The sequence below is a fragment of the Bos taurus genome, chromosome 19, assembly GCF_002263795.3.
Source record: "Bos taurus isolate L1 Dominette 01449 registration number 42190680 breed Hereford chromosome 19, ARS-UCD2.0, whole genome shotgun sequence".
Taxonomy (NCBI): Eukaryota; Metazoa; Chordata; class Mammalia; order Artiodactyla; family Bovidae; genus Bos; species Bos taurus.
In genome coordinates, this window is record NC_037346.1 from 56,319,921 (window position 1) to 56,338,545 (window position 18,625).

At 52.5% G+C, this 18,625-nt stretch overlaps 2 protein-coding genes across 10 annotated transcripts in view; one reads left to right on the forward strand and one right to left on the reverse strand.

Moving 5' to 3' along the window:
- The window catches only part of NT5C (5', 3'-nucleotidase, cytosolic), a 4,335-nt gene extending 3,597 nt beyond the window's left edge, over window positions 1-738 (forward strand). For 4 of the 5 annotated variants that reach the window (XM_010816563.4, XM_010816560.4, XM_010816562.4 and 1 more), the window contains 2 exons: window positions 179-293; window positions 405-738. In XM_010816563.4, coding sequence (XP_010814865.1) covers window positions 179-293; window positions 405-586 — 297 coding nt within the window. In that variant the 3' untranslated portion in view covers window positions 587-738. 5 annotated transcript variants of the gene reach the window in all.
- Window positions 736-15,971, reverse strand: ARMC7 (armadillo repeat containing 7). 5 transcript variants are annotated; one of them, XM_005221258.5, is made up of 4 exons: window positions 15,645-15,971; window positions 15,405-15,548; window positions 1,931-2,324; window positions 1,758-1,846 (listed from the first exon to the last, which is right to left on the reverse strand). In XM_005221258.5, the coding sequence occupies exons 1-3, from the start codon at window positions 15,733-15,735 to the stop codon at window positions 1,963-1,965; spliced, it is 597 nt and encodes a 198-aa protein (XP_005221315.1). In that variant the 5' UTR covers window positions 15,736-15,971; the 3' UTR covers window positions 1,758-1,846; window positions 1,931-1,962. The 5 variants fall into 5 exon arrangements, with proteins under 5 accessions (XP_015314468.1, NP_001076973.1, XP_005221315.1 ...); XM_015458982.3 differs by lacking the exon at window positions 1,931-2,324 and having other exon boundaries at window positions 736-1,846; NM_001083504.1 differs by having other exon boundaries at window positions 736-2,324; window positions 15,645-15,776.
- Between the last annotated feature and the right edge of the window lie 2,654 nt (window positions 15,972-18,625).

An 18,625-nucleotide genomic window follows, 5' to 3' on the forward strand; every position in this document is an offset into this window, starting at 1 on the left:
GCATGCTGCATGGCCTAGCCCAAAAAAAAAAAAAAAAAAAAACCAGCAGAAACACAGAAAGTTGGGGGGTGGGGGGGAGTGGAGGGAGTATCTCATAAGCTGTAGACCCTCCCTCACACCTACTGGCCCTGAGTTCAGGGGCCCATCTTGCCCTACTGACCCTGTGCCCACCTCACAGTACCACTGGGTGGAGAAGCACCTGGGACCCCAGTTTGTGGAGCGCATTATCTTGACGAGCGACAAGACAGTGATCTCGGGGGACCTACTCATTGATGACAAGGAGGTCATTCAAGGTGGGGAGCCTTTTTCCTTAGCAGTCTCCAGACATCTGGCCTGCTGGGATTAGCGGGAGGGAGTACAGATAACCAGATTAGGGACTTCGGGTTCTCTGCCTCCCCGCCCAGGCCACGAGGAGACCCCCAGCTGGGAGCACATCCTGTTCACCTGCTGCCACAACCAGCACCTGGCCCTGCCCCCGCCTCGGAGACGGCTGCGCTCCTGGAGCGACAACTGGAGGGAGATTATAGACAGCAAGCGGCGAGCCCTGCCGCCGGACCCCGACGGCCTGGGGTTGCCCCAGCAGTGAGGCCGGAGGAGGGCGAGGCAGACGGGCAGGAAAGACGGGCAGAACCGAGTCCCCGTGCAGCCCGGCGGCGGTGACCCCTCAGCACCGCGCCGGCCGGAAACGCGCTGGGAGAACACACACCTTTTAAATAAAACGCTTTGGCTCGCTGCTCTCTTAAGGCCTTTTATTTGGGAAAGGGAAGAGTCGGGACTCTCCGGGGGGCGGGGGGCGGGAATACAGGCCGATGAGGAGGCCTTCACCTCCCTCCCTCTGGGCTCTAGTCCATAAATCCCATAATCCGCCCACCTCCACGTCCACCTGGACACCGTTCCTCTCGGAGCCGCCATTCCTTGGTCATGTAAGAGGTCAACCTTAAGGGGGGCCAGGACCTTCCCCTGCTCCCGAACCCCAGCTTTCCACAGGGACCCACACCCCTTCCCCCATGCTGAGCGGTGTACACTGGACTCTGAGCCCTGCACTGTATGTCAGCAGCTGGTCCCCTCTCCCTTCAGCAGCCCTCTTGCATCCCCTAGGCCCGCCTGAGCCCCAGACGTGCTTCCAGGCATAGCACCCCCCTCACTAACCCTGATGGCAGAGAAGGTGGGCCAGGGCTTCCAAGCAGGGACTGCCGGGTGGGGAGGGGAGGAGACACCGCTCGAAGAGTCTGCGCCTGTCTTCTGACATGTCATCACCCTCACGGACACGGTAACAGTCACTGGGCTGGACTCTCAACAGCATGGGGCACGCTCTGGTCTTTGAGGCGCCCTACCGTGGTGTCTGGCTGACAGGTCTGTACAGATCAACATTTAAGCCAGAGAGTTCTCAGGGCCAGCATCCGCCAGGCCAAACGCCCGGCTTGGAGAGCTTGTGGGGCAGGTACCCAGCCTCCACAGACAGGGGCACAACACCGCCCTCAGCTTCCCGGAGCCGCAATATACTTTGAACAGCAAGGCTTCTCATTTCTGCGTCTCAAAATGACTCCAGACACCTCTGTTAGGGGAGAATGCTTCCTTCCTCAAGCTCAGACAACTGTCCTAAGCTCCAAGCCCAGCTGTTCCTCAAGAGAAACACCTTCTGCGAAGCCTCCGAGTCCAGGGACCACGCTGCTTCCTCCGCGAGGGTGAGACCCGGCGGGGGTGGGGGGTGGGCCAGCACTAGGGCCTCTCAACGAGGTTGAGAGCAGTGGCCCGTGAAAATGGCAGCATCTTCAACTTCCCCGTCCACGCGTCTCAAGACCTGGCTTCCTCACTCGTCTGGGGCCTTTCATCACAGTGCAAATACCTGCCATGCCGAGAAAACGCACCTTGAAATGGGCCGAGCGCGCGCCGTTAGCGGAGAGGGCGCCGCCTCTCCCTGAGCCCCTACCAGGGTTTCAGCCTTGTCCAGCGGGCAGCGGGTCAGGGCTGCTGGGGGCCCTCCGTCCTCGGCAGGGGGATCCCCAGGGCGGCATCCGCTCGCCAGCTGCGGGCCTCGGCCACCTGGCTGGGGGAGCAGAAGTCTTCCAGGAAGATCTGGGCCAGGTTTCGGAGCCGGGCGCTGGCTGACAGGGAGAAGCGCAGCATGCACTGGACCACGGGCCGGGCTGTCAGCTCGGGGTGGGGGCGCGCGCCAGGCGAGCCCAGGCCCATGAGCGCGGTCACGGCGGACAGCACGGTCTCCTCGCTGGGGCTGGACAGGCAGTTGACGATGAGGGGGACGCCCCCCGCCTGCAGGATGTGTTCCCTGTTGGCCCTGTCGGCGCACAGGTTGCAGAGGCCGCCTGGGGAAGAGCAAGCGGACTCTGAGGCCTCAGCTATGGGCCTCCTCTGCCCTCTCCTCCCCAAGTCCCAGGGAAGGGCAGGGCCCCTGAGAAGCTGGCCTGGGGACAAGGGACCGGAAGCCCACCGGATCTCCGGCCCTCCCTTTCAAGGTTTCAGACAGGCCTGCCTGCCAAGGCCCAGCCTTCTGGAGGTGGACACTGAGCCTTGTCCCTCTCGGTTCGGCCACTTCAATGCTTTCCTGGGAACTCCCTGGTGGTCCAGGGTCAGGGCTCCACACGTTCCCTGCTGAGGGCCTGGGGATCCTGGCCGGGAAACTAAGATCCTACAAGATGTGCGGCATGACCACAATACATATATGCGCACACACACATATGCACACACATATACGCACACATATGTAAGGTGATTGTTTCACAGGTGTACATGCATCAAAACGTATCAAGTTGCCCCCTATGTAAAGTTTATCACATGTCAGTTATACCGCAATAAAACTGTCAAGAAGGCAAAGTATAAACCACCTCAATCCTACCACCCATTTAATATTTGCTTTTCATCCCACAATATTTAAATATGTGACTCCATATACTTGATAACAATGTGATCCTGTTTTCCTGTGAACACCTCTCCACGCCAATAAATCTACAATCATTTAACACCCACGCAGTCCACCCTTTTACCATTTTATGGATACAACATAATTAAGAGGCCCTAACCCATCACTGTTGCTAGGATTCTGGGGGATAAAAGAAAAGGACAGAGTGAAGAGACCTGTGGTTCTGGATCGAAGAACACACCACCGCTCACGTAGTGTGGCCTGACCTTGTACTCTCCGGCCAGCCCAGAGCCCTGGGTGTGGGAAGCTGACTTCCTGTGGCTCCTGGGTGAGCTTCCTGCCGTCAGGGCTCCCCCACCCTTGGGTTCCTACTCCAAACAGAAGACCAGCTTCTAGCTCATTTGCATAACACGGCCGCCCAGCTCCGCGCAGCCAATGAGGAGTGACTGACAGCCCAACCACTTCCCCTGCGTCTCTGGAAACTGGCAGAGGCTATGGCTTCTCGCAGCCTCAAACCCAACCAGCCTCAAACCCAACCGGGACGTCTTTCCCAGCAAGAGGGGACAGGTGCAGCGAGGTGGGGGGCAGGGCTGGCAAAGACCTCCTCCCTCCTCCAGGCTCAGCCACCTGCTCCTGAGCAGCACCTGGGTCAGTCTGGGTCCCGCTGAAGGGAAGCTTATAAAGGTTCCATCCACTCAACCTTCAGGAACTTCCCACTGCACCTGGAATAAAGTTCACACTCCCTTCTAGGATCTTCACATGTTGCCAACTTATTTTTTTTTTTTTTTCTGTTCTTTTTTCTTTCATTGGCCATGCCATGTGGCATGCAGGATCTTAAATGCCTAAGCAGAAATTGAACCGTGCCCCCCATGCAGTGGAAGCTCTAGCCACTGGACCACCAGGGAAGTCCTGACACGCACTTGCTGGTAACCAGCACGTCACTGCTCCCTGGATAGTGAGGTTTTCCTGGACCACCACATAAGCCACACCCTGTCCCGTCCAGGCACTTCCCTCATCACCTTGTTTCATTTTCTTCCCATGCTTAGAACTTCTGAGGGATCACCATGGCTTTTTCTTGCTTGCTGACTGCTGAGCCCCACTAGAAGGATACACTCCCAGAGGTCAAGACCCAGGGTGTCTTATTCCCATCACGTCCGGGGTGCCTGGTCCAGGGTGCGCTCTACAAACATTTGTTAGAAGGACTGTAAAGCGGTGAGCAGCAGAAAACAGCTGCACTGCAGATGGTCGGGAGGCTGGACGGGATGGCTCCCAGAGACCCTGCCCACCTGGGACATCTGCAGTTCTGGGGTCTCACCGACAGGGGACCTCTGAGGGGCAGCCCCAGAAGGGGAGGCGCTGATGCAGGGTCCCTCCCCACCTCTCAGGTCACTCCAGTGGAGCCCTTAGCACAGCTTTGGGCCTACCTTCCCACCACCCTCCTTACTTGCGGCCTGTCCCCATCACTGGGCCCCACACGGCAGTCACTCACCTCTGAATCTCAGGGGCTGCAACTGTGCCTTCTTGCTGGGCACAAACATGCTGGGCACGTGACTGAACCCCACAGAGCAAGAGTCACCACCACGCCCACTTGCAAGAAAGAAGCTGAGGCCACTGAGTAACTTGCTCAAAGTCTCAGAAAACGGGGAGCCCGCTGCCACTCCCAGGATAAAGGGTGTCCCTGTAGAAGCTACGAGAACAACTAATCCTACCATGGGTGGAGACCAGGCTCAGCCAGGCACGGGGACAAGTGGAAACGCCCCGGCAGGACCCCGGCTTCTCGCACACACTGGCACCATCTCTTCTGAGCTCCGAGTGGAGCTGCAGCCTCCTACCCACACTGCGAACTCAGCTCTGGCGTGGGGGACGGGACTTATCTCTGCCCTCAAAGGTGATACGGTGAAAAGCCGAGTCACTCTTGGGCTGGTGAGTCATCATCGCGCCCAGGTGTGCCTGGGCAGGGCTCTGCCACTCGGGATAATCAGAGGGCATCTGCAGGAGAATGGGCGCGGGAGGCGGTCTCCCAACAGCCAGCCCCACCTGCTCCCCGTTTACAGGCCTGGGAAGCCTCCAGGGATGGATCGAGGGCTGCCAGCGCTCACCGGCTGCCGGGTCCCACCCCAGGCAGGGAGCTCTTTAAGCCCCTTGGCCTTGCTGGCAGCGACCGTGGAAGATGAAAAAGAGCAGCGAAAGCCTGGAAAGAGAAGGGCTTCAGGGATAAGAAGGCTGAGCAGGAGCGCCCGAGAAGGAGCCAAAAGACCCCCAAAGAGTGGAAGAGAAGCTGCAGCCGCTCTGAATTTTCCTCCGAGCCCACCTCTGCGCACTGGCCGTGAAGAACTAAGGAGGGCTGTAGAAAAAGAGCAACATGAAGCCTGGAAGCTTCCTAAAGAAGGCCCAATGACAGCAAACTGGTTAAAGAAAGTAGGGTACATCCATATGATGAAACATTATACCGTTCTAAAAATCACATTTAAAAGTGTAATGTGGGAAAATGCTTGCTATATAAGGTTAAGGAGGAAAAAAGGACACCAAATGTGTCATAAAATTGCAATTAAAAAAAAAGAAAAAAGTCCAGGGAATTCCCTGACCGTCCAGTGCTCAGGACTCTGTGGCCTCACTGCTGTGGGCCCAGGTTTAATCCCGCTCGGGGAACTGAGACCCTGAGAACCATGCAGTCCAGCCAAAAAAATAAAGGTCCAACAAGATGTTCCCTCTTCTCAGAGCTTTCCTCGACCACCCTAATCAGTCCCCCTCCCCAGGGGCCCTCTCCTCACTTCGCTTCTTCTCTTCATACCAAACAAGGGGGAAAAAAAGGAAAAAAGCAAAAGAAGAAAATATTCATAGATTCTGACAGAGAACTCATATCCAGGATATTTAAAGAACTCCTTCATATCAGTAAAACATGAACAACACAATAAAAAAAAATAATGAGCAAAAGACTTAGACAAACTGCACAAAAGAGCCAATATATGAAAATGTGCCCAACATTCCTTATCAGAGAAATGAAAATTAAAACCACAGCAAGAGGCCCCTATACACCTGTCATAACGGAAAACAAAAAAAGACTGACAATAGTAAGTGCTGGCAGAGCTACTGGAACTCTCGTGCGCTGGTGGTGAGGAGTCTACACGTCGTAATTACACTGGAAAACTATCTGGTAGCTTCTAATACAGTTGAACACACATCTACCGTGTGTGTGGGTGTGTGTGTGTGTATGTACATGAATGCACACGCAAACTCAGTTGTATCTGACTCTTTGCGACCCCATGGGCTGTAGCCCACCAGGCTCTTCTGTCCATGGAATTTTCCAGGCAAGAATACTGGAGTGGGTTGCCATTTCCTCCTCCAGGGGATCTTCCTGACCCAGGGGTCAAACCCACAACTCCTGCATCTCCTGCACTGGCAGGCAGATTCCTTACCACTGCGCTACCCTCGAAGCCCATACATCTACCCTGTGACTCAGCAATTCCACTTCTACCCAGATCTGAGAAAAAAAGAGTACATACATATACTATAAGAAATCTACCTGAGACAAATGAGTATCTGATGTATACAAGAAAACTTGTATAAAAATGATCATGACAGGCTTCCCTCATGGCTCAGTGGTAAAGAATCCTCCTGCCAATGCAGAAGACACGGGTTCAGTCCTGATCTGGGAAGATTCCACACGCTGGGGGGCAAATAAGCCCATGTGCCACAGCTACCGAGCCTGTGCTCTGGAGCACGAAGCTGGAACTACTGAGCCCTCGAGCTGCAACTACCGAAGCCTGCATGCCTGGAGCTCTGCAACCAAAGAAGCCACTGCAATGAGAAGCTCTCGCACGGCAAGTAGAGAGTAGTCCCTGCTCATCGCAACTAGAGAAAAGCCCGGGGAGCAACGAAGATCCAGCACAGCCACAAATAAATAAAATCTTTAAAATTATCATAACAGCTTTACTCATAAAGGCTCTAAAGAAATAACTCAAAGCTCCACCAGTGGATGACTGGAGGAACAACTTGTGGCCTATTCATACAAAGACAGGAGCTACTGATACTGCAACAATTTACATGGACCTCAGAAACATTATGTTGAGTGAAAAAAACCAGGGACTCAACTCAAAGAAGCCTGAACCAGTCCACTTACATGAAGTTCAAGAACAGGCAAAACGAATCCATGGGGCTAAAGGTTAGAACAGTGGTTACCTCAGGGTGGAAGACACTAACCGGCAGAGGGTATGAGGGATCCTTTCAGGGAGACGGTAATATTCTGTATCTTGATTTAAGTGCTGGTTACATACATGTACGTACACTTTAATGAACTTGAAAAATCATCAATCTGGGACTTCCCTGTGGTCCACTGGTTAAGAATCCACACTTTCACGGCAGGGGTCTCGGGTCTCAATCCCTGGTTGGGGAACTAAGATCCCCCATGCCGTGCAGTGCAGCCAAAAAAAAAAAAAAATCATCAACCTGACACGTAAATCGTGCGCTTCACTGTCTGCTGATCCCGCTGCAGATTAAAGACTGGTGACCACGCAAAAAGGAAAACAAGTTCTGACTGGTGGGTGAACGTGTTTTGGACAAACCAGGCAAGGCAGAGAGAAAGAGAACAAGGGGTAAAGGCAGGGCCCGTCCAGACGGGAGCCCCAGAAAGCCCCGGGAGAGGCAAAGGAGAATCCCCAGGTGCCACCTGGGAGGAGAAAGCTGGCAGCTCAGAGAGGTCAGGCAGGGGATCTCAAGTCACACAGCAAGCAGGGCATCGGTGCTGGGAGGGACAGGAGGGCCTAAGGACTGTCCTGGAGATCGAGGAAGGGCGTGCTGACGAGTGCTGAGCCTGCACCTGGAGCCCTGGAGGGCTAGGCGAGTCCTTGGAGACACTGGCTGGAGAGGTTGTGTCTGAGCACCTGCCCGCCCCAGGGCACAGGGCTGGCCGCAGTCAATCCCAGGTCAAAATCTTCATTGGGGACTATTTGTTTCAGGGTTTAACTTTAGTATTGGGTTGGTCAAAACGTTCATAACATGTTATTTTTCCATAACATCTTTTTCTTTTTAGCTCTGCCTGGGCTTAGTTGTGGCATGTGGGATCTTCAGTTCTACAGCTGCATCATGTGAGAGCTTTAGTTCTTTAGTTGGTAGCATGTGGAATCTAGTTCCCCAACCAGGGATCGAACCCTGGTACCCTGCATTTGGGAGCTCAGAGTCTTAGCCACTGGACCACAGGGAAGTCCCATGTTTTCCATAACATCTTGTGGAAAAACCCAAATGAACTTTTTGGCCAACCCGATATCTTGAGTTGGTCTTCCCTGGTGGCACAGATGGTAAAGAATCTGCCTGCAATAGGAGAGACCTGGGTTCAATCCCTGGGTTGGGAAGATCCCCTGGAGAAGGGAATGGCAACCCACTTAGTATTCTTGCCTGGAGAATCCCAGGGACAAAGGAGCCTGGAGAGTTACAGTCCATGGGGACACAAAGAGTCAGACACAACTGAGCAACTAAGCGTGCATACACACACATGCATCTTAAAGAAAATCAGTCCTGAGTGCTCACTGGAAGGACTGATGCTGAAGTTGAAACTCCAATACTTTGGCCACCTGATGTGAAGAACTGACTCATTTGAAAAGACCCTGATGCTGGGAAAGATTGAAGGCAGGAGGAGAAGGGGACGACAGAGGATGAGATGGTTGGATGGCATCACCAACTCAATGGACATGAGTTTGAGTAAACTCTGGGAGTTGGTGTTGGCAGGGCGGCCTGGCATGCTGCAGTCCAAGGGGTCGAAAAGAATCGGACACAATTGAACGACTGAACTGACTGATTCTCACACACACGTTATCTTGAGAATGGTTCTCTCTTACATTTCAGGATGGACACTCAAGGGGCGAACAGCATACAGAGAAAGCTACTATTATGTGTAAGCAGGCAACAGACAAATATACACATATGTACATGTTCACATCTGCTGATTCCACGAGAGGGGAACAGAGGGGAACCGACCAGGATGGTAGTGAGACTTCTCTAAAAACACAGGGTGATACAGTTTTCACTTGAGTGATCTGTTTGGTATAATCTAAAAAAAAAATTTAAAAAAAAAAATCATGGCCTTTTGCGGTTCTGACCTAGACTTCAATTCTAGAAGTCTATTACACAGGGCCATTCCAGCAAGTGAGAAATGATATACAAATAAGCAGCACTGCCTGCGAGAGCAAAATGGAAGCAACCTAGCCGGCCATCCTCAGGCGCCCGCTAGACCTCAGTCCCGCCAGGCTCAGGACATCCTGCAGTGCTCATCAGGCAGCTCTTTAAGGGCTGACACCGAACGTGTGCCAATAGGTGGCGCTAAGTTTTTTTCCTGTTTTTTTTTTTTTTTAAGGGACTTCACTGGTAGTCCAGTGGTTAAGATTCAGAGCTCCCAATGCAGGGGGCCCATACTGGATCCCTGGTCAGGGAACTAGATCCCACATGCCACGACTAAGACCCAGCACAGCCAAATAAATTTAAAAAAAGGCAGGGGGCGGGGAGGAGCGGAATACAGATATAGTATACTACAGGCATGTGTGAGACACACAATGTATACACAGTATACATACAAACACACACATATTTGTTTATAAATCCTGCAAATATCTCTGGGAGGATACACAAGAAACTGGCAACAGTGGCTGCCTCCAGAAAAGGCTACAGACTGTTACAGTGCACCACCTGCCCTTTTGAACTCCGTACCGGGTGAACGCACTATATATTCACATACATTAATAAAACAGACACACCCTGCTTGTGCCTAGACCCGAGAGGAAGGGGGGAGGGCAGAGGGGCCCGGATCAGCCTTCCCAGGTGGCGCGCGAGGGCGTGATGGGACGAGAACCTCGACTTCAGCTTTCCTGTAACTAGTGGCGGGCTGGGGAGTTTTGTTTTGTTTTCAGCTGAAAGATGTGTGATCCTAGGATCCCAAAGCGCCAATGAGAGAAGGACGTTCCCCGGGGACCCCAGAGTTCCGCGGATGCAGCCAGGGCTCTGTGGTGGGCGGAGCTAGCTAAAAATCCCGGGACCGCCCCTGCAGATTCAAGTGAGCCGAGCAAGCAACTCCATTTCTCTAAGTTCGTTTCTACTGAGCTTCTTCATCAGTAAAACGGGCAGAGAGGATTAGATAATGTTAAGACCCCTCTCTGGCACCCAGTAGACGTGGACCAGGCAGGCCCCCGTTTACAGCCCCGGAGACTGGCCCAGGGCACACCTGCAACCCACACACAGAGAAAGGCAGGCACACACAGGCAGAGGTGAACAGTGAGAACGCACGTGCCCGTGTCACCTGCACTGAGCTAAAGGACTGATGCACAGTCAGCCGTCCAGCGCCTCTGCACACTCTCCTGATTGAATTCTCTCCCTCTGAGGTGAACCCCTTCCTGACTTGTAATAAACAGGACCTTTTATTTCCTGTGTGGCTTGTGGATCTTAGTTCTCCCATCAGGGATTGAACCTAGGCCATGAGAGTGAAAGCACCGAGTCCTAACCACTGGACCACCAGGGAGTTCTCAGTTCAGTTCAGTTGCTCAGTCGTGTCCGACTCTTTGTGACCCCATGAATCGCAGCACGCCAGGCCTCCCTGTCCATCACCAACTCCCGAAGTTCACTGAGACTCACGTCCATCGAGTCAGTGATGCCATCCAGCCATCTCATCCTCTGTCGTCCCCTTCTCCTCCTGCCCCCAATCCCTCCCAGCATCAGAGTCTTTTCCAATGAGTCAACTCTTCGCATGAGGTGGCCAAAGTACTGGAGTTTCAGCTTTAGCATCATTCCTTCCAAAGAAATCCCAGGGCTGATCTCCTTCAGAATGGACTGGTTGGATCTCCTTGCAGTCCAAGGGACTCTCAAGAGCCTTCTCCAACACCACAGTTCAAAAGCATCAATTCTTTGGCACTCAGCCTTCTTCACAGTCCAACTCTCACATCCATACATGACCACTGGAAACACCATAGCCTTGACTAGACGGACCTTTGTTGGCAAAGTAATATCTCTGCTTTTCAATATGCTATCTAGGTTGGTCATAACTTTCCTTCCAAGGAGTAAGCATCTTTTAATGTCACCATCTGCAGTGATTTTGGAGCCCCCAAAAATAAAGTCTGACACTGTTTCCACTGTTTCCCCATCTATTTCCCATGAAGTGATGGGACCAGATGCCATGATCTTAGTTTTCTGAATGTGGAGTTTTAAGCCAACTTTTTCACTCTCCTCTTTCTTCCAAATATTTTTTTTTAACCACACATTCCCCGCTAAACACTATAATTCAGTTCTGCCTTTTTGGACTTTATAGAAATGGAATCATGCTGTACATATTATTATGTGTCTAGCATCATGTGCTTAACATTATGTTTGCAAGATAATTGCATGGAGCTGTGCAGATTGTTCATTTACCTTGCTAAGTAGTATGAATATCCACAATACTGATATTCATCCCAATGTTGACTGTTTGCAGGCTGGGGCTATTACAGACAATACTGCTGGTGACATTTTTGCCTATGTGTCTACACGTGCCTGGACCTAGCTCTGTGAATGTAACTGCTGGATCAGGGGGCATGCCTCCCTTCAATTACACTAGATACTGTTTTCCAGAGAGCGGCTCAGGAGTCATCCACCAGTCTTTTTCAGTACACCACCACCATCTGGTGGCAGCTACGAGTATTGCAGGAAGTAGAACACAGGAAAAAGGATTTAAGCTCAATTGTGGGAGGTGCCTCCTACTTGAACTCTGTTTTGGTAACAACTGTCAAGTATTCTGTGATATCCTAGGATTCAGTTTTCATGGAAGCAGAGAGTTATCTCCTGGCTTGTTTACATCTCCACACAGCATCTAGAATGGTGCAGGTGTGCACACACAGCAGGTAAGACTGAGGATCAACCAGTGGTGCTTCAGGCCAATACTCTCAAATTGATGCCAAAGCCTGCCAGAGGTTTAATCTGGGGCATGAGCTCGGAATCCTTCACTCATTTGAGTGTTTACTGAGATCCTGGCTTTGTATCTGGTTCCTGATAATCCACCCACTTCCCATCCCGACCCAAACAAGGGTGGCTCTGGCCTAACCAGTGCCCATTGCCCAGGGGTTCGTCCTCCTAATACCGCCCCGACACCCACTGTGAGGCTAGGGGTCAACTTTCATACCTTTTTCTATCACTCAGTGATGCTTTTCCAGAAAGAACAAATCCCTGGAAAAGATAGGTCATGAGACACTATTCCACTTCAGTCTCTGGAAGATGAGGGAACTGCTTACCCTCAAAGGGGTCTGGATAGCAGACCATGCAGCTGCAGGCACTTTAGCTCATTTAATTGTCAACAACTCTGTGAGGCAGGTATTGATCCTGCCCACCTGACTGACGATGGGAGAAGGGAAGTCATGTGCCCAGAGTTAAGTCGCTGAGTGAGGACTGGAACCCAGGCCTGCCTGACCCCAAAGCCCTGCTCCTACCAAACTCAATCTCTTCCGAGCCAACAAACCAACACTCGGTTTGATTCTGCCAAACCGTGGCTGTGGGCAATCTTACCTAGTAGTTGTTCCAGAACCAGCCCCACTCAGGGCACCAGCCCCAAGTCAGGGGCAGGACTCTGCGTGCGTGCACTCACCTCATCCCCTCTTTCCAGACCAAAAAGTCTGAGCATTCAAGACAAACGTAAGCAAAGCACTCTGACCTCATGGAGATCACAATCTCAGACCTGCCACCAGAGAGAAAAGATTCAAAGCTACAAAGCACAGCGAAGGATAACCACTGACAGTGTAGCGCCACAGATATTAACAGGGAAGGAAACAAAGAGAGTAACAAAATAGGCTTCTAAGCACCACTGGGACTTCCAATTTATGCACAATGAATAAAAAAGAAATTTCATCTGCAGAGGACCCCGTGGAGGGATTCTGTGCTAAGAAAGCTGTTGTTCCTGGGATTGGGGACCTTAGGAAGGAGGAGAAAAAGAGAAGGAAAAAGCGGCTGTGAAGAGGAAAACTGGTGATTAAGGATACGAATGATTCTAGACAAAGTGCCTTCACAGACACACAGACACAACAGCTCTGCTCCCCACAGCAGTCCTGCGAGGCAGGCAAGGCTCAGATGAAGAAACGAAGCTCAGAAGAGATAGGACTCATCCACAAGGATCAGCTACAAAGTGAAGTGGGGACCGTGGACTCCGGGTCCAGGGCTTGGTCACCCACCCTGGGAGCCCCCAGCCCAGTGGGCTGGGATCTCAGAGGGCTCCTGCCTTGGGAAAGGTGCTTCCTGATCCTGTAAAAACTCGCCTTGGCTGACTGCTCTTTTTAGCAAAGTTTTCTGCAGAGTCGAGACCCTAGTGGTCCAGTGGTTAACACTCTGCACTGCCACTGCAGGGGGGCACAGATTCGATCCTTGGTCAGGGAACTAAGATCCCGCATGGGAAGCACCCCCCCCCTCCACCTCCCAAAATAGCTTCAGTTGGAGGAGATATATCATGGCCTTTTACCATTTACCTCTGTGGTCATCCTCCCCAAAACCCATATCCCAGTCTAATAACGAGAAAAATGTCAGGTAAATCCCAACTGAAGGAAAACCTACAAAATACCTGACCAGTACTCCTTAACACTGCCAAGGTCATTCACAAAAAGAAAAAGTCTAAAACCGGCACAGCCCAAAGGAGCCTAAATCTAACATAGTATCTTGGATGGAATCCTGAAACAGTAAAAGGTTATGAGGGAAAAACTGAGGAAATCGGAACAAAGTATGGACTTCAGTTAATAACAGGGGTACCCAGGTGGCTCAGTGGTAAAGAATCTGTCTATCCCTGGGTCGGGAGGATCCCCTGGAGAAGGAAATGGCAACCCACTCCAGTATTCTTGTCTGGGAAATCCCATGGACAGAGGAGTCTGGCAGGCTACAGCCCATGAGGTTACAAAGAGTTAGACAGGACTGTGGATATTGGCTTATTAATTGTAACAAGTGTACCATACATACTAATGTATGATGGTAATAATAAGGAAACTTGGTGTGCATACATAGAAACTCTGTATTACCTTCGCAATTTTTCTAAAACTGTTATAAAATACAAAGTTTATTTTAAAAGAGAGCGAGAGATTGAGATCTAAGGAACTTAACAACCAGATTAAGAGCATGGATCCTGGTTTATACAGAACAACAACAAAAAATGTCCGCTTGGGAACTATTAGAGAAGTCTGCCTAACTGGGTATTTGGTGACAATGGAATTATTAAGTTCATTCCCTATGAAGATAAGACTCCTTTCACTGTGCAGAGAAATGTTCTTTTTTAAAGACACATGCTGCAAAAAGAATGTTGGTTTTGTTTGCTTTTTGCAGGATCTCAGTTCCCTAACCAGGGATGGAACCCGCCGCCCCTACAGAGGAACAGCAAAGTCCTAATTCTTGGACCACTAGGGAGGTCCCAGGAGTGTTGGTTTGCCCTCAGAATAAACTCCAAACTCCCGCCCAATGCCTAGATCTGAGTCCCTGTAAACTGGTGCGAGGTGCTCTCTAACTTAGCAACACTAAATCCTTCTCTCTCATTTAGTACCGCTCTGGGCTTCACTCACCACAATGGTGCCATATCAGCCTTCCTTCTGGTTCCTCCTGCTCTGGGGTCTTGGCCCGGCCTGTGCCTTCCAGCCAGGGCCAAACCAGAAGTAGTCCCTTCCTTCCCCTGCTCTTCTTCATCAGCCTGTTTTCTTCAGCGCCTCAGCTTTTTTGTGTGTCAACCATGTGTCTCTCTCCGCTAGAATGTAAATTCCCTGAGGGCAAAGATCTTTTCCCAACTTGTGGCCATCTCACCAGCATTTAGAACAATACTTTGCTCACACAGTACCCGCCCAACAAACACGTGTCGGGTGAATAATTCAATAGGTCTGAGACCAGAACAACCACAGGTGCCATGAGTCTTTCCGAGTGAAAGCTATTTCTCTCGATGGTGAAACATAAGATAAAGAGGTTTTAAAAGAGCGCTCAACTTTTTTTTTTTTCCCCCCTCCAAGGGGCTTCAATCCATTCCCATTTATGATCTTACCTCTAACCGAGAGGGAAGGTAGACAAGTAGAAACGGTCCTGGGGGTGGGTTCCAGGCCAGACTCAAGCCACCCGTGAACCTGTAGGCTGTGTGGGCCGCGGAGGCATTACAGACACTACGAAAGTCTGCCTTCGCTGCTGAGAGACGGCCTAAGTAAGGCCCTGCTGCTGCTGCTGCTAAGTCGCTTCAGTCGTGTCCGACTCTGTGCGACCCCATAGACAGCAGCCCAGCAGGCTCTGCCGTCCCTGGGATTCTCCAGGCAAGAACACTGGAGTGGGTTGCCATTTCCTTCTCCTTTGCGTGAAAGTGAAAAGTGAAAGTGAAGTCGCTCAGTCGCGATCGACTCGTGGCGACCCCATGGACTGTAGCCCACCAGGCTCCTCCATCCGTGGGATTTTCTAGGCAAGAGTACTGTAGTGGCTTGCCATTGCCTTCTCCAAGTAAGGCCCTAAGAGAGCCCTTTCCCAACAACTCACTTCTAACTCGTTACCTCATCACGCACCTAGGAGACCGCCTAATCCTTACCAATAGCAAACTCCACCAGGGTCTCATTCTCTTCCGACAGCGAATCGAGGAATAAATCCAAGACCTGCAGTTGCCGCAGATACTGGTAGTTACCGGGGTCATAGGCGAAGTTGGCGAGGTTGGCCAGCACTTGCTCCTTGGCGTCTGCGATGGAGAAGCGGGCAGTGGCGCCAGGGCCGGAGTGACGGTCGCGGCCGGACTCCGGCCCGGCCCCCTTGCCCCCCACCCCGAGGCACTCACCTTGGCTCTGCGTCTGCTGGAATTCCGTGACCAGCGCCTGCAGGTACCCCAGCCGACCGACGTGGGGGTCTACCTTCGGCTTCTGGGCCATGGGCGGGCGGCGAGGGGCCCCGGGGAGCGGGCGGGAGAGTGTGGAAGGCGAGGCTGGGGAGCGGGGCGAGGACCCCACCTGGTTCCGCGGGGCCGGGGAGGGGAAACGAGTTCCTTTCCTGGCTCCAGGCTCTGCAGCAGCTTGCAGCTGAGACTGGGCTGTGGGAGGCGCGGTGGGGACTCAGGACCTCGTAGGAGATGGGACTGAACACCTAACTCGGGGAGCAGGAGACGTACGAAGGAGGGCCAGCGCCCAGCTGGGCGGGACATTCGGCTGCGTTCCGGACTTCCGGGGGAAGCGGCACTTAGCCACGCCCAGAGGGCGAAAGGGGCGGGGCGATGAGGCATGAGGCGAGGGGCGGGGCCGTCGCTGAGCTCGGCGTGCCTGCGCTGCCGGCTTCCAGCGTTTTGTCTCCTGCAGGCGGCGATCAGCCTCTTGATGGAAGTGGTAACTGAAGCCTGCGGTTGTGTTGAGGCGAGCCCCTAGGGCCCTTAGGAGCTCAGAGGTGCCCGGGGTGGCCTGTGTGGAGGACTGTCGGGGTAGGAGCACCTTCAGATGACCCCGCGCTAGGCGATGGGCCGCAGTCCCCGCCCCTCCACCATCAAGGGACGCCGTGGAAACGCGAGCGTCTGCTCCTTGTGTCCCCTCTGTGGCTCTTCTGACACTACCTTCTGGTCGGCTCTTCCCAAAAGCCCAGTGAGGACTTCCCTGGTGGTTCAGTGCTTAAGACTCTGTGCTCCCAGTGGAGGGGACACGATTGAATCCCTGGTGGGGGAACTATGACCCTGTATGCCCGCGGCGAGGCCAAGATGAAATTAGCGAGCCTGGTATCCTCTGCTCCTCAGTCCCGAGCTGAGCCTGCCAGGTGGCGGGGCCCACCCGGGGCAGCACCATCCGACCCCAGAAATACCACTTTGGTGGCTTTCTGGGTTGTGGGGAGCCCAGAATGCTGAAGCCCTGCTATCTAGTCCTTTCTCAGAGTTTCTCAGGAAGGGGTCAGGCGACAGAGCACCAGGGAGAAAGGTGGCCCTCTTGGACTCCAGCGTGCTTGAAAATGTGGGGATGGAAGCGGCTTAGGCTGTGAGTTTCTGGAGGGCAAGGGCCTTGCGCAAGGACAAAGTGACTGCCACACTCCAGCTTGCCACAGCCCCACTGGGAGCAGCCCCCACCTGGTGGGCTCAGGTGCCTGTGATCAGCCCCAGCCCTACGCACACACCTGGGGCTTGGGGACCTTGGCTGCTTCTTGCAGGGCAGTGACCCCAGGCCCCTCACCAGGCCCTTCACATTCTAAGGAGAGCTGATTCGACCTGGGGAAGTATATCTCAGCCCAAGGTGGCCAGGGGGCTTCTCTGCTCCTGTTTGGATAGAGCACTAAAGACCTAGGGACAGGACGGAAGTGGGCTCTACCCCACACTGGTCAGGAACTGCTCTAGACCCTCTCTAGAGGAATCCCAGGATCAGCCAAGTGTGGGTTTTGGAATCTGATGGGCCATCACATCCTCCATTACTTGTCCCCTCCTAAGGCTTTGGAAAAGACCCTGATGCTGAGAAAGATTGAAGGTAGGAGGAGAAGGGGATGACAGAGGATGAGATGGTTGGATGGCATCACCTACTCAATGGACATGTTCGAGTAAGCTCCAGGAATTGGGAGATGGACAGGGAAGCCTGGTGTGCTGCAGTCCATGGGGTCGCAGAGTTGGACACAACTGAGTGCCTGAACTGAACTGAATTAAGGCTTCTGAGGCCCTCACCTCTGTGAAGAATTCTTAAGTCCTTGGTTTTGTGAGCAGGTCTTACTCCTCTCTGCCCAGTTCGTGACACACAGTAGCTCCTCAATATTTGTTGAAGGAATTCTGCCCAGAAATGATTGCCACTCTTGCCCAGGGTAGGGAGTCGGGGAGGGCAGGCAGAGGAGGTCAAAGTTCTCTATCCTAAATGTTTACTGATATCTTTTTTCCTTGAAAAGAACTAAGTTTTCAAGAGTGGCCCTAAAAGGGGATGCATGTTTCAAAGCCATGTGGCTACTAGCACCAAAAAGGATTCATCTAGGGGCCTCCCTGGTGGTTAAGACTTTGCACTTCCACTGCAAGGGGTATGCATGGGTTTGGTCCTTGGTCCTAGTCAGGGAATTTCAAGATCCCACATGCCACGCATGCAGTGCTTCAAAAAAAAAGTATCCACCCACCCACCAGCCCCAACTCTCTCCTTTTCCACTCAGTTAAGATGGAGGAGGCAGGACATGGTAAAATGTGCCCAGCTGTGCATTCTCCCTTCAGTGTACAAGCTGTGGATGGTGACCAAGTGCAGACAGGATGGGGTGCAGGGAGGCAGTGGGGGTCTTTAGGATCAGACTTTTCAGACTGGAAGAGACCTTAGCTTATCTAGGCCAACCTTCTCTGTTTTCTGCGTGCCCAGAGTCAAGGCAGCAAATTGTGGCAGTCAAACATCAATTCAGGTTCCGTCCCAGCTCAGACCCCTTTGCCTCACCTCTGTACTACCTTTTTTTGCCATAAGGGGGCACTCGTGGGTCCTGGAAAAGACAATATTCAGAAGGGTGCTTACTCATGCCAGTTGGACTTGTGCTGAAGGGCTGGAGCAGGTCATAAAAAGAAAATCAGTTCTCTCCTGATAAGACTTTCTTGCTGAAACCCGGTTGAGCTTGAATCAACAAACAAGGTCCAGGGTGGGAGTAGCCCTGAAGGCGGACGGGAGCAAACTTACTCCAGGCCTATTTTTCAGCTTCATTACTTCACAGGGTTTATAACCCGCTGCAGAAAATGTTTTTGTGTGTATAATTCAAACAAACAGTTTTTCTATTCCCTTGGTTGGTACCCTGTTGGGACAAGCCTGGGCTGATAACCGGCAGCTCTCAGGTGATGATGACTTCAGG